We start from the raw sequence: 12,966 nt of genomic DNA on the forward strand, positions 1-12,966 counted from the left end.
TAAACAGTGAGAGACAGAATAACAACAAAAAAATCCAGAAAAATGAATGTCAAAAATGTTATAAATTGATTTGCATTTTAATGAGGGAAATAAGTATTTGACCCCCTCTCAATCAGAGGGGGTCATAGAAAATCCATAGAAAATCTGTGGAGGGAGCTGCAGGTTCGAGTTGCCAAACGTCAGCCTCGAAACCTTAATGACTTGGAGAAGATCTGCAAAGAGAAGTGGGACAAAATTCCTCCTGAGAAGTGTGCAAACCTGGTGACCAACTACAAGAAACGTCTGACCTCTGTGATTGCCAAAGAGGGTTTTGCCACCAAGTACAAAGTCATGTTTTGCAGAGGGGTCAAATACTTATTTCCCTCATTAAAAGGCAAATCAATTTATAACATTTTTGACATTCATTTTTCTGGATTTTTTTGTTGTTATTCTGTCTCTCACTGTTTAAATAAACCTACCATTAAAATAATAGACTGATCATTTCTTTGTCAGTGGGCAAACGTACAAAATCAGCAGGGGATCAAATACTTTTCCCTTTATATATATATATATATAAAACATGTTTTATATACACAGTTAAAGTCGGAAGTTTACATACACTTAGGTTGGAGTCATTAAAACTTGTTTTTCAACCACTCCACAAATTTCTTGTTAACAAACTATAGTTTTGGCAAGTCGGTTAGGACATCTACTTTGTGCATGACAAGTAATTTTTCCAACAATTGTTTACAGACAGATAATTTCACTTATAATTCTCTGTATAACAATTCCAGTGGGTCAGAAGTTTACATACACTAAGTTGACTGTGCCTTTAAACAGCTTGGAAAATTCCAGAAAATGATGTCATGGCTTTAGAAGCTTCTGATAGGCTAATTGACATCATTTGAGTCAATTGGAGGTGTACCTGTGGATGTATTTCAAGGCCTAACTTCAAACTCAGTGCCTCTTTGCTTGACAACATGGGAAAATCAAAAGAAATCAGCCAAGACCTCAGAAAAAAATGGTAGACCTCCACAAGTCTGGTTCATCCTTGGGGGCAATTTCCAAACGCCTGAAGGTACCACGTTCATCTGTACAAACAATAGTACGCAAGTATAAACACCATGGGACCACGCAGCCGTCATACCGCTCAGGAAGGAGACACGTTCTGTCTCCTAGAGATGAACGTACTTTGGTGCGAAAAGTGCAAATCAATCCCAGAACAACAGCAAAGGACCTTGTGAAGATGCTGGAGGAAACAGGTACAAAAGTATCTATATCCACAGTAAAACAAGTCCTATATCGACATAACCTGAAAGGCCGCTCATCAAGAAAGAAGCCACTGCTCCAAAACTGCCATAAAAAAGCCTGACTACATTTTGCAACTGCACATTGGGACAAAGATCGTACTTTTTGGAGAAATGTCCTCTGGTCTAATGAAACAAAAATAGGACTGTTTGGCCATAATGACCATCGTTATGTTTGGAGGAAAAAGGGGGAGGCTTGCAAGCCGAAGAACACCATCCCAGCCGTGAAGCACGAGGGTGGCAGCATCATGTTGTGGGGGTGCTTTGCTGTTTCAGTAGGGACTGGTGCACTTCACAAAATAGATGGCATCATGAGGAAGGAGAATTATGTGGATATATTGAAGCAACATCTCAAGACATCAGTCAGGAAGTTAAAGCTTGGTCGCAAATGGGTCTTCCAAATGGGCAATGACCCAAGCATACTTCCAAAGTTGTGGCAAAATGGCTTAAGGACAACAAAGTCAAGGTATTGGACTGGCCATAACAAAGCCCTGACCTCAAACCTATAGAAAATGTCAGAACTGAAAAACGTGTGCAAGCAAGGAGGCCTACAAACCTGACTCAGTTACACCAGCTCTGACAGGAGGAATGGGCCAAAATTCACCCAACTTATTGTGGGAAGCTTGTGGAAGGCTACCCGAAAGGTTTGACCCAAGTTAAATAATTTAAAGGCAACGCTACCAAATACTAATTGAGTGTATGTAAACTTCTGACCCACTGGGAATGTGATGAAAGAAATAAAAGCTGAAATAAATCATTCTCTCTACTATTATTCTGACATTTCACATTCTTAAAATAAAGTGGTGATCCTAACTGACCTAAGACAGGGTCATTTTTACTAGGATTAAACGTCAGGAATTGTGAAAAACTGAGTTTAAATGTATTTGGCTCAGGTGTATGTAAACTTCCGACTTCAACTGTAGCTACCTCAATTACCTCTTACCCCTGCACATGAACTCAGTACCGGTACTCCCTGTATATAGCCACTGTCTATTTATTCCTCGTGCCACTATTTTTATTTTTTTTATCTTATCTTTAACTCTGCATTGTTGGAAATTGACCCGTAAATAAGCATTTCACTTTTAGTCTACACGTGTTGTCAGCAAAGCATGGGACAAATAAAAATGTGATTTGATTTGATCAATGACAGATTTAAAGTCAGGCTTGACTTATGATTGGTCCATGCTTTTCCATGAGCTATTTGATTGGTCAAACTCAGTTTAAGGTCTGGGCTGAGGTAGAGATGAGTCTCCTGTGGTTTTCAGTTCAGAATTCTCTGATACAATCCGTTTTCTCCCGTCACTAGGGCCATCTCTGTAGAGCATTGGTATCCAGGACGTCGGTCACGGTCGACCACAAACTTCTTTCTAGTAGACCACATAAAAGTTTTCAAAATGTATGCACTAAAAATATATATTTTGGCAATTCACAGCGTTACCATCGAGTCTGCTTAAAAATAATGAGGTCCACAGTTCTGAAGCACAGTATGCTTTGCTTACAGGTTAGCGTCTTTCTCTAATATTACTGCAATATTTAAAAACTGCTTGATTGACATAAAATTGGACCAACCCCCGGCACTATAGTTGCTACATTTGTTTTCCAAACTGTCGCTACCATAGCAACCGTCTGCAGTTAGTACATTTACATTTCCATGATTGCGAGACCTGAAACAGACCTGTAACACAATAGTTTTTGTTTTTCCAGTGGTAGTTGTTTTTTTCTATGAAGTTGCAGTAACATTTTTAATATGAGTGCTGGACCAAGCAGCAAGAAACCAAAAATCTACCACTTTCACAGTGAGATAATTTTTTCACCACAACAAATTCAAAATGTGTGTGACTGATCTCCCATTCAAAAGTAGCTCTTGATAAGAAGGGAAATGTCGAGAGGCATTTCAAAACTGTTCACAAGAAATATGAAAGTGACTTTCAAGCTAAAAGTGAACTACGTAAGAGAAAAGTAAGAGTTGAAGTCTCAACTAGCTGCCCAACAATCGATCTTTACAAAGCCCAGCTCAAAATCAAAGGCAGCCACGATTGCATAATTCCGGGTGAGTTGCATACTAGCAAAGCACAAGAAACCGTTCCACGATGGAGAAATAGTAGAGGTCTTTTTAGAGGCAACAGACTCATTGTTTGATGATGTAAAAAATAAATCAGAAATCATTTCCACTATTAAGGATGTTCACCTATCCAGAACTACCGTTACACGGCGCTGTGAAAGGATGTTCAGCTATCCAGAACTACCGTTACACGGCGCTGTGAAAGGATGTTCAGCTATCCAGAACTACCGTTACACGGCGCTGTGAAAGGATGTTAAGCTATCCAGAACTACCGTTACACGGCGCTGTGAAAGGATGTTCAGCTATCCAGAACTACCGTTACACGGCGCTGTGAAAGGATGTTCAGCTATCCAGAACTACCGTTACACGGCGCTGTGAAAGGATGTTCAGCTATCCAGAACTACCGTTACACGGCGCTGTGAAAGGATGTTCAGCTATCCAGAACTACCGTTACACTTCGCTGTGAAAGGATGTTCAGCTATCCAGAACTACCGTTACACGGCGCTGTGAAAGGATGTTCAGCTATCCAGAACTACCGTTACACGGCGCTGTGAAAGGATGTTCACCTATCCAGAACTACCGTTACACGGCGCTGTGAAAGGATGTTCAGCTATCCAGAACTACCGTTACACGGCGCTGTGAAAGGACGGACGAGGATTTGAGGGAGCATCTTAGAAAAGACAAATTAGTATAAATGTTTTTTTCACTTCAATTTGACTGGTCGACAGACGTGATCAACACATCTCAGTTGTGTATTTTCATCAGAATGGTGTTTGAAGATATGACTGCCAAAGAGGAACTGCTCACAATCATATCGCTGAAAGGAAAAACTCGAGGGGAGGACATTTTTGTGGCATTCAAGGACTTTTTTAATAGCCCTCAGTTTCCCATTTACAAACTACAGATGGAGCACCAGCCATGACTGGCTGCATTAATGGGTTTATTGCCCTTTGCAAAAGTGATGACTTTCCAGACTTCCTCAATTATCACTGCATCCATCAACAAGCCTTGTGTGGTAAAATGCTGAATATGAAAGATGTCATGGATATCGCGCTCAAAATCGTGAACTCGATTCGGGCCAGAAGTCTGCAGATCTCTTCAGGTCTCAACTGGAAGAAAGTGAAGCTGAACACAGACCTCTTGCAACACACAGATGTAAGGTGGCTTAGTAGAGGTACATGAAATCAAGGAATTTCTGGCCTCAAAAGATGCCTAATATGAGCAGTTGGAAGACAAAGTGTGGCTGTTAGATTTATCTTTTTTGACCGATGTAACTTTTCGGCTGAATATACTCAATTTAAAGCTACAAGGAAAATGCAAAAATATTGTTGAAATGATTAGCTATGTGAGAGCTTTTAAACAAACATTGAAATTGCTGTCCTCACACTTGCAGCGACATGAACTGAGGAATTTCAAAAATATGTCATAACTCGAGTCAGGGAAAGGCACCTGCACTTTGTGACTGGTCAATACGTTGAACAGGTGAACAACATTATCGCAGACTTTGACCGATGCTTTCAAGACTTTGCTATCCTGGAACCTGTGGCAACATTTATGTGCTTTCTGCTTGGTGTGGAAGTTGATGTTGATGAAATTGCAACAAAAATGGCATAATTGTTTCACATGGAGACATCGGCCGTGAAGAGTGAAATTTTTACTCTGCAAAGCGACCTCTATATCAAATCGAGGGCATTGGGGGTACACTTTTGGAACCTTATTGTGGAGGAAAAATATCCAAAGATGAGAAAAGTTGCCATGTACTTGACATTATTTTTGGGATCTATCTACCTTTGCGAGTCAGCATTTTAAGACATGAAAATCATCAAGTCAAAATAGCGGTCCACTCTAACAGATGATCACCTGGACACCTGCTTGAGGCTAGCAATCAGTAGCTACAACCCAGACCATGCTAAGCTAGCTGATAGCATGCAGTGCAAACCATCCAATCAATAATGTGGGGTGTAGACCGCGTTAGGAAGCAGGGTGGAAAAAGTAGATCCTATGTAACTAAAGTCTGGGCACCCCTGCTGTACAGGTCTGAGGAGGACGCCCCTGCTGGTCAGCCAGGGTATCTTCCTCTAAGGGAAAATACCAAAAACGTGAGCAGGTAAGTATTGGTACTCCATGACAGCTTGTAGCCTACTTACTAGGTAGTTACAGGGTAATTTAAAAACTAAAAATATTGCACATCAATTCAGGGTAATTGATTACTGTCAGATTTCAATATTGCAAATGACAAACAGGACGATGGACAGCTGAATTCCTTTATTTCTTTTAAACATTTTACTTTATATTTTCAATACATGACAGTCACCAACAACACAAAACATTCAACATATACACAAAATACACACAAAAAAACCACAGTGATGCCAAGGTCATTAAAAATAAAACATCTCAGATAAGAAAATATTGTCATTATATTTCCCGGTTCAAGCCCAGCACCCAACTCCTATTGTGTCTTCTCAAGGAATTTCAAAGACACTCCAACACACATAGGACTTGTTCAAACTCCTCCAAAACTATTTTTCATTCAAACTCCTTCAGGCTTTCTAACCTCTTGGTCTACGGGAGTTGCAGTGTGAACGACCAGACACTTAGCATTGTATAACATCATCCCACCTTGGTGATAGAGTGCAGTGAGGACGCCCGGGTGGTCGTTACCATGGAACAGGGCCTTCTCGACCTCCATCTCTCTGCGGGACAGGGGTCGGCTGGCTGAGAAGCGATGTGGATTGACATGAGCTCTGCCCAAGACGCCATCTTGTCCTGGATCACGTGCAGACGCTGCTGCCGCACCCTGGGGGCACACACACCCACCCCATGACCCTGTAGGGTAGAACACACAACATGGCTGCCTGAAGCACACACCCCACGGCCCTGAACCACACACACACACAGCTGCCTACTTGACCATGCTGTTCAATGAGTCCAACAGGTAATACAGGTGGAATAATAATAGCATCCTTTTATCAGTGAGTATTGAAGTAAATAGAGTTGAGGAAAGTTACACCCTGATCTCTTCCAGTTTGGATGGATGCCTGAGTCAAAGAATCAATATCAGGCTACACCACCAGGATGTTTTTCATGTCTGACAACACACTCATAGTTGATCAGTCAATATCACTAACATTTTGACAATGTTTGGTTTAAATACAGGCTCTGTGTTCCTTCTCAGGAGGTGTAATTGATAACCACAACCACACACATTGTCTCTATACATAAAACATCTCGTCGTTACATCCAGCAGTATATCCAGCAGCTGGCAAAAAAAGTGGGCAAAACTGGTTAAAATGACATTATTACAATCTGGCTGTAGAGACATAATTTCAACCAGTTTGCCCACTGGGAAGCAACAATCCCCTTCTCTTCACTTTTTGTACCTATTCTTCCTTATATGCGGCTGTCCAACTGTACTGTCCCTGGTAGTAAATGGCATAAATGATATAAATAAATAACATTCACCTTCTCAGTGTTTTAAGGCTGGTCTCTGGGGAACCACAGTTCTATCTCCAGGTCTGAGAGCCCCAACTCCCTAAGACTGGCCAGCTCCCTCTCCCTGTTCTGGTGAGCCTGGAACTGGGATATACTCCTCACCCAGGCAGTCTGCTCCCCAAAGGCTTGTACAGTGCCACAGAGGCAAAACACTTCCTCTTGGCAACACATCTGGGACAACACATGAAAGGTCTAAAAGTCTAGTCTCTCTGAATGCGGTCTGAAAATACATAATGACATTTAGCAGTAATATTTAATAATTTAGTTATTATGCCTTGATCATTTCAGGTAAAACTCAAGAGTCAATCAGGTAAAACACGAGAGTTGAGGAACTCTTATCTTATTCTCTGACTTTCAGACATTGTTTAATTAACGGGTTAAGTTAAATTGCCGAGTTCATGTGTCTAGACGTTGACAAATCATTGGCTGGCTGGCTGTCCTTAGGTGAACCTGTACTGGAATGCACAGGGGAATGTAGACCCTCCCCTGAGGTCAGTCCAGAAATATAAGAATATGGAAATAGTGTGGCTGTTGCAACTTGCTATCGTAATGCTGTAGAAGAAAATAAACAGTTGGATGAGGTGAGTTTCTCCTTTACTATGTAAAGCACTTTGAGCTTTAAGTTGGTAAACAAAAAAAGCGCTATAGAAATCCAAATCAAATGATTATTATTTAGTAGGAGTGTAGGCTATTGTATGTGAACTGTGTGGTTGATGCTATTGTAATTGTGTGTGTGTGTGTGTGTGTGGAGGCTCACCTGCCTATGTTGGAAGTCCGTGTCTAACTGCTGTAGGAGGAGACTGTAGAGCGGTTTCTGTCCCGTTCCTCACAAATGACAGGTCTTACTGTAACTAAAACACACACACGCACGCACGCACGCACGCACACACACACACACACACACACACACACACACACACACACACACACACTCTATGCGTTGGTGTCATACATATTACTCTATACATTTTCATTAAATATACAACTGTTTTTAGCAACCAACGTTAATGGTGCAGCTATCACTCACTGGAGAAGCTGACGTTAGCTAGCTAACGTTAGTGCATCGCATTCCAGCTACACAATGTTAGTAATGCAGGTGACAGACAGCTATTGGCAACAAAATTATATAAACACTTCCTATATGCATATTATACAGCAAAATTAGGCAAATAAAACCGTAGTAAATCAATGTAATGTGAGCTTGTTAGCAGAGAATGTTGTTTACCGTCGCATGTTTCCGTTTCGTTCTCCTGTAGGAGTTTGGGACGCAGCGCGGAATTTTGGGAAATGTAGTGAAATTGTGCTAGCTCAATTTCACAAACTCCAGAGGCAATGATTGTTTAATCTATAATAATAGCATTTAAAGAGAGTTAATGAATGGAAGAGCATTTGAGGACAGAAGCCATTCCCACATAGCTATGCCTTATGTTTAGTGTACAAAGTCTACAAAGGTAGGTTAAGCCAGATCCTGAAATGTTTCAATTTGTTGCACTAAAAGGAAAAACCTTTGTTCAGTTATTTATTGTCAGCATTGACAGTAATATATTTGTTATAGCATTTAGCTGTTTAGCTGAAACCATACACTATGTGGTTGAAACATCTCTGTTGGATCAACACTCAGATCAAATCAAATTTAGCAGATTTATTGGGGATGTAGTGAAATGCTCGTTGATAGTTGTGAAGTGATAATTCACCTTAATGTCAAATTTTCCTTATAGTCATCTTATGAATACCTATAAAGTAGAGGATGAATAAGCTATACAATATTGGAGGACACCTTTTTAATACATTTTCTAGAGTTGTGAAAGAGCTCCCAGAATTTATATATTTTTTTGGAAAAGATGTCAATTTTTTTTATTTGTTTTCATACTCGTTAATATCTTCTACTATAGATAATATTGGCACTGTACTAATCATAAATGTACAGTAGTGGTTTGGGCACCTACGCTATACCTTCAAAAAAATATTTTTTAGGAACCACACCCTTCCGACGTCATGACAGAGACCACACCCTTCCGACGCCATGACAGAGACCACACCCTTCCGACGCCATGTCAGAGACCACACCCTTCCTACGTCATGACATAGACCACACCCTTCCTACGTCATGACATAGACCACACCCTTTCTACGTCATGACAGAGACCACACCCTTCCGACGTCATGACAGAGACCACACCCTTCCGACGTCATGACAGAGACCACACCCTTCCGACGTCATGACAGAGACCACACCCTTCCGACGTCATGTCAGAGACCACACCCTTCCGACGTCATGACAGAGACCACACCCTTCCTACGTCATGACAGAGACCACACCCTTCTGACGTCATGACAGAGGGTGTGGTTGAAAACCATCCTCCCCTCCCCTTAAACCAGCATAAACAAAATATTCTGAATGTAATAACACATTGGTTCATGTCTTTTTGGACCAGTCTTTCTTGAATTGCATTGGATACATGTTCCAAGTTACTTAATAGGAGACATTGCAATATTCAGCTGTGACATATCAATTTGCCTCATAGACATCCACTACAACTTACTTTACATCATTAGGTTGACATGGATGTGTGTGTGCCTTTACAGAAGCTATGACGGCGAAATGCATGCACATTTAGTGTGTGAATTTGGGGGATAGTTTGGCGTTGCTGCAAGCTCGGGTAGGTCTGGTCTGTGGCTGGCTGCTTAGTTTCTGATTGACAGGGTTGAGGGGTGGAGACGCAGGGTGGGGTCACAAGCAGGGAGAGGCGGAGGAGAAACGAAGAGAGAGAGCGCCCAACCCTGTACACGGCAACAACACTACGAGAGAGAGACTTTACTGGTGAAGAAAGAGGAATAGTCGACGCCGTGGATATGATCTAAAAGAATATCCGAAGAGGCAAACAATACAACTTTCTCCCAAATAGCAAATTGATTCAAAAGGTGGAAAACTGCCAAAAAGATTACTATTATTCAAATTCACCCACCCGATCAAACCCCCCCCTCTGCACCCTAGCTACCGAGATGCACACGGAGACTCGAAGCAAGAAAGTAAGTCTGTCTTGACCATTATTGACTTTGCCCTGTCCAGCAAACTGCTATCGGCCGATATTTAAATGAGTTTACATTGTCAGTTTAACATGTGCCAATATAAAGACAATTGGAGAGTGTCTGACAAAGGGGAAGGCATATGTAAGAAGCTTGACTGTTACATTCAGTTAGCTAGCTAGTTGACCAACTACTAGGCAACGGCACTGATAATAATAGCATGTTAGCTAGCTAGGTGACTGACGCAGGCTACTGAGAGCTAGAGGTGGAGAGTCGAATTCCTCGACTCCCAGTTGTGTGTGTCAAGCTTCGATTTAGCTAGGAATCGACTCATACGATTCAGTATTTTTGCAACGGAGGAGACTGTTGCCGTAGGCTACTTCCGAGAACACAAACTCTCGCATCTTCCACAGCAAAGAAAGAGGTTCGATAGCTCCGACAATCGACCGCAGACAGTGCTGTTGCCTCTCTCTCCCTGTCTCTTAAACACTGTTCTCTCCTCTGTAAACGTTAACAATTTAACGTGCATGCAAATGGAAGGAACTGGAACGTGTTAACTATATATTCCTTCTTGGGTAACTGTCTCTCTCATCCCCTCTCTCTGTGCGAGCTTTGGGGTACAGGTTTTTTTTTTAAGTGCGCTGTGATCTATGTGAGCTAGTGAGGCAGGAAGGAAACACAGGAACTGCAGCTAGTACATAGAGATAGATAGAGATCTCTAGATGGATATAACCCATTTTAGCATGGGCATTGCCATTGAGGGTTTCCACCATGAACTGGGTGGGGATTCCTATGGGTTGGGAGTGAACAGCTAATGATCAGAGCATTGTCTTCTTCAAATTCGGTTGCCTATGGCTTTAAGCTATATCTCTGCCATCTAGTGGCCACAATAGATGAATGACACAAGATTTGGTTGAGGACTCCAGCACTGCAGGTGGTGGTAAATCACCAATATTAGCTTTATGCTTTTTTCAAACACAAAATAAGAAAATTGACTTATTTTAAAATGGAGATGGCCTTAATGGTGCTGCCCATGCCACCACAGCCGTCATAATGGCACAGATACAAAGGTTAGATCTCTATCTATCTCTATGAGCTAGTAGGACACAGTCTTAGTTCCTTAAAGGGACAGTAGCACTCGCTCACATCCCAACCCTGGGAACGAGCCAGGTGTAGGCCTACTGCCTCGAGCGACACTGTACACGCATCCGGCCTGCCGCATCTCGTGCACAGAACTTTACATCATTTGGAAGCCTGCTGTAAATATTTTGGTACAGCCGTCAGGTACAGTAGCAAAGGGTCAGAGTGCAAGACAAGTATTCAGGCTCAACCAGGGACAGGAAAGAACCCATCCTTCAAGCTTGTCTGGGGTGTCAAGACTTTTCATCATTCACAAGATCGTTATCCTTCAACAGCGATATCAATAAAGGTTTCATTATGCATTATACATTAAACAGATGGCCTACTGATCTATCATCATGTTGACACAAATGATGCATTATGTCTGAGATACCTCCACATTACTTTAGGCCTCAGTTATTGTTTTTCTCTAAGCATGACACAAATCCATTTCTTGTCATGTCTGTAGTCTGTGTAGTTGCCTTATTATGATGATTGACAGTTTCATGCTGTAATGAAACATGAGTCGGATGTCGTCACTCGTCACTGCTACACAAGAGACACAGAGCACACTCCTTTTCCTGTATGTATGTGTGTGCGTGTGCAAGCGTGTGTCTTTGTGTGTGTGTGCTCGTCTGCGGGTATTCTCTCTGAGTGCGAGTTTGGCTTGTATACGCCTCTGTGTCTGTGTGCATGGCATGGATTAGGCCAGCTCTGAAGGTGTAATCTATACACAGGGCCTATAACACATTCCTATGCAGGACAGCAGCAGCTTCAGCAGGCCTAATGGTGGTGAGCACTGAGTTTTGTGGAGGGAGAGGCCCAGTCATTTGGAGGCTGGTAGTGTCTGTAGCCGACCAATCAGCCTGTTACCAACCCTTAGTAAACTTCTGGAAAAAATGGTGTTTGACCAGATACATTGCTATTTCACAGTAAACAAATTAACAACAGAATTTCAGCATGCTTATATGGAAGGACACTCAACAAGCACAGCACTTACACAAATGACTGATGATTGGCTGAGAGAAATTGATGATAAAATGATTGTGGGGCTGTCTTGTTAGACTTCAGTGCCGCTTTTGACATTATCAATCATAGTCTGCTGCTGGAAAAACGTACAGTTGAATTCGGAAGTTTACATACACTTAGGTTGGAGTCATTAACTTGTTTTTCAACCAGTTTTGGCAAGTCGGTTAGGACGTCTACTTTGTGCATGACACAAGTAATTTTTCAAACAATTGTTTACAGAAAGATTATTTCACTTAATTCACTGTATCACAATTCCAGTGGGTCAGAAGTTTACATAGACTAAGTTGACTGTGCCTTTTAAACAGCTTGGAAAATTCCAGAAAATGGTGTAATGGCTTTAGAAGCTTCTGACCTACCTTCAAACTCAGTGCCTCTTTGCTTGACATCATGGGAAAATCAAACGAAATTAGCCAAGACCTCAGAAAAAAAATTGTAGACCTCCACAAGTCTGGTTCATCCTTGGGAGCAATTTCCAAACGCCTGAAGGTACCACGTTCATCTGTACAAACAATAGTACGCAAGTATAAACACCACGGGACCACGCATCCGTCATACCGCTCAGGAAGGAGAAGCGTTCTGTCTCCTAGAGATTAACGCACTTTGGTGCGAAAAGTGCAAATCAATCCCAGAACAACAGCAAAGGACCTTGTGAAGATGCTGGAGGAAACAGGTACAAAAGTATCTATATCCACAGTAAAACGAGTCCTATATTGACATAACTTGAAAGGCCACTCAGCAAGGAAGAAGCCACTGCTCCAAACCGCCATAAAAAAGCCAGACTACGGTTTGCAAATGCACATGGGGACAAAGATTGTACTTTTTGGAGAAATGTCCTCTTGTCTGATGAAACAAAAATAGAACTGTTTGGCCATCGTTATGTTTGGAGGAAAAAGAGGGAGGCTTGCAAGCCGAAGAACACCATCCCAGCCGTGAAGCAAGAGGGTGGCA

The 12,966-nt window shown here is 41.9% G+C and overlaps 1 protein-coding gene and 1 long non-coding RNA gene across 4 annotated transcripts in view; one reads left to right on the forward strand and one right to left on the reverse strand.

The window, feature by feature from the left end:
* Window positions 1–5,598: 5,598 nt before the first annotated feature.
* LOC115155017 (uncharacterized) lies at window positions 5,599–8,146 on the reverse strand. Its single transcript, XR_003867985.1, has 4 exons — window positions 8,069–8,146; window positions 7,601–7,694; window positions 6,814–7,014; window positions 5,599–6,177 (listed from the first exon to the last, which is right to left on the reverse strand). It is a non-coding gene; the product is annotated as an uncharacterized LOC115155017 (long non-coding RNA).
* Window positions 8,147–9,542: 1,396 nt separating this feature from the next.
* The window catches only part of LOC115155015 (Krueppel-like factor 8), a 98,519-nt gene continuing 95,095 nt past the window's right edge, over window positions 9,543–12,966 (forward strand). Inside the window, exon 1 of one of the 3 annotated variants that reach the window (XM_029701798.1) lies at window positions 9,543–9,873. In XM_029701798.1, coding sequence (XP_029557658.1) covers window positions 9,847–9,873 — 27 coding nt within the window. In that variant the 5' untranslated portion in view covers window positions 9,543–9,846. The remainder of the gene's footprint in view (window positions 9,874–12,966) is intronic. The other 2 variants (XM_029701797.1, XM_029701799.1) reach the window with 2 other exon arrangements.

The sequence above is a fragment of the Salmo trutta genome, chromosome 19, assembly GCF_901001165.1.
Source record: "Salmo trutta chromosome 19, fSalTru1.1, whole genome shotgun sequence".
Classification (NCBI taxonomy): Eukaryota; Metazoa; Chordata; class Actinopteri; order Salmoniformes; family Salmonidae; genus Salmo; species Salmo trutta.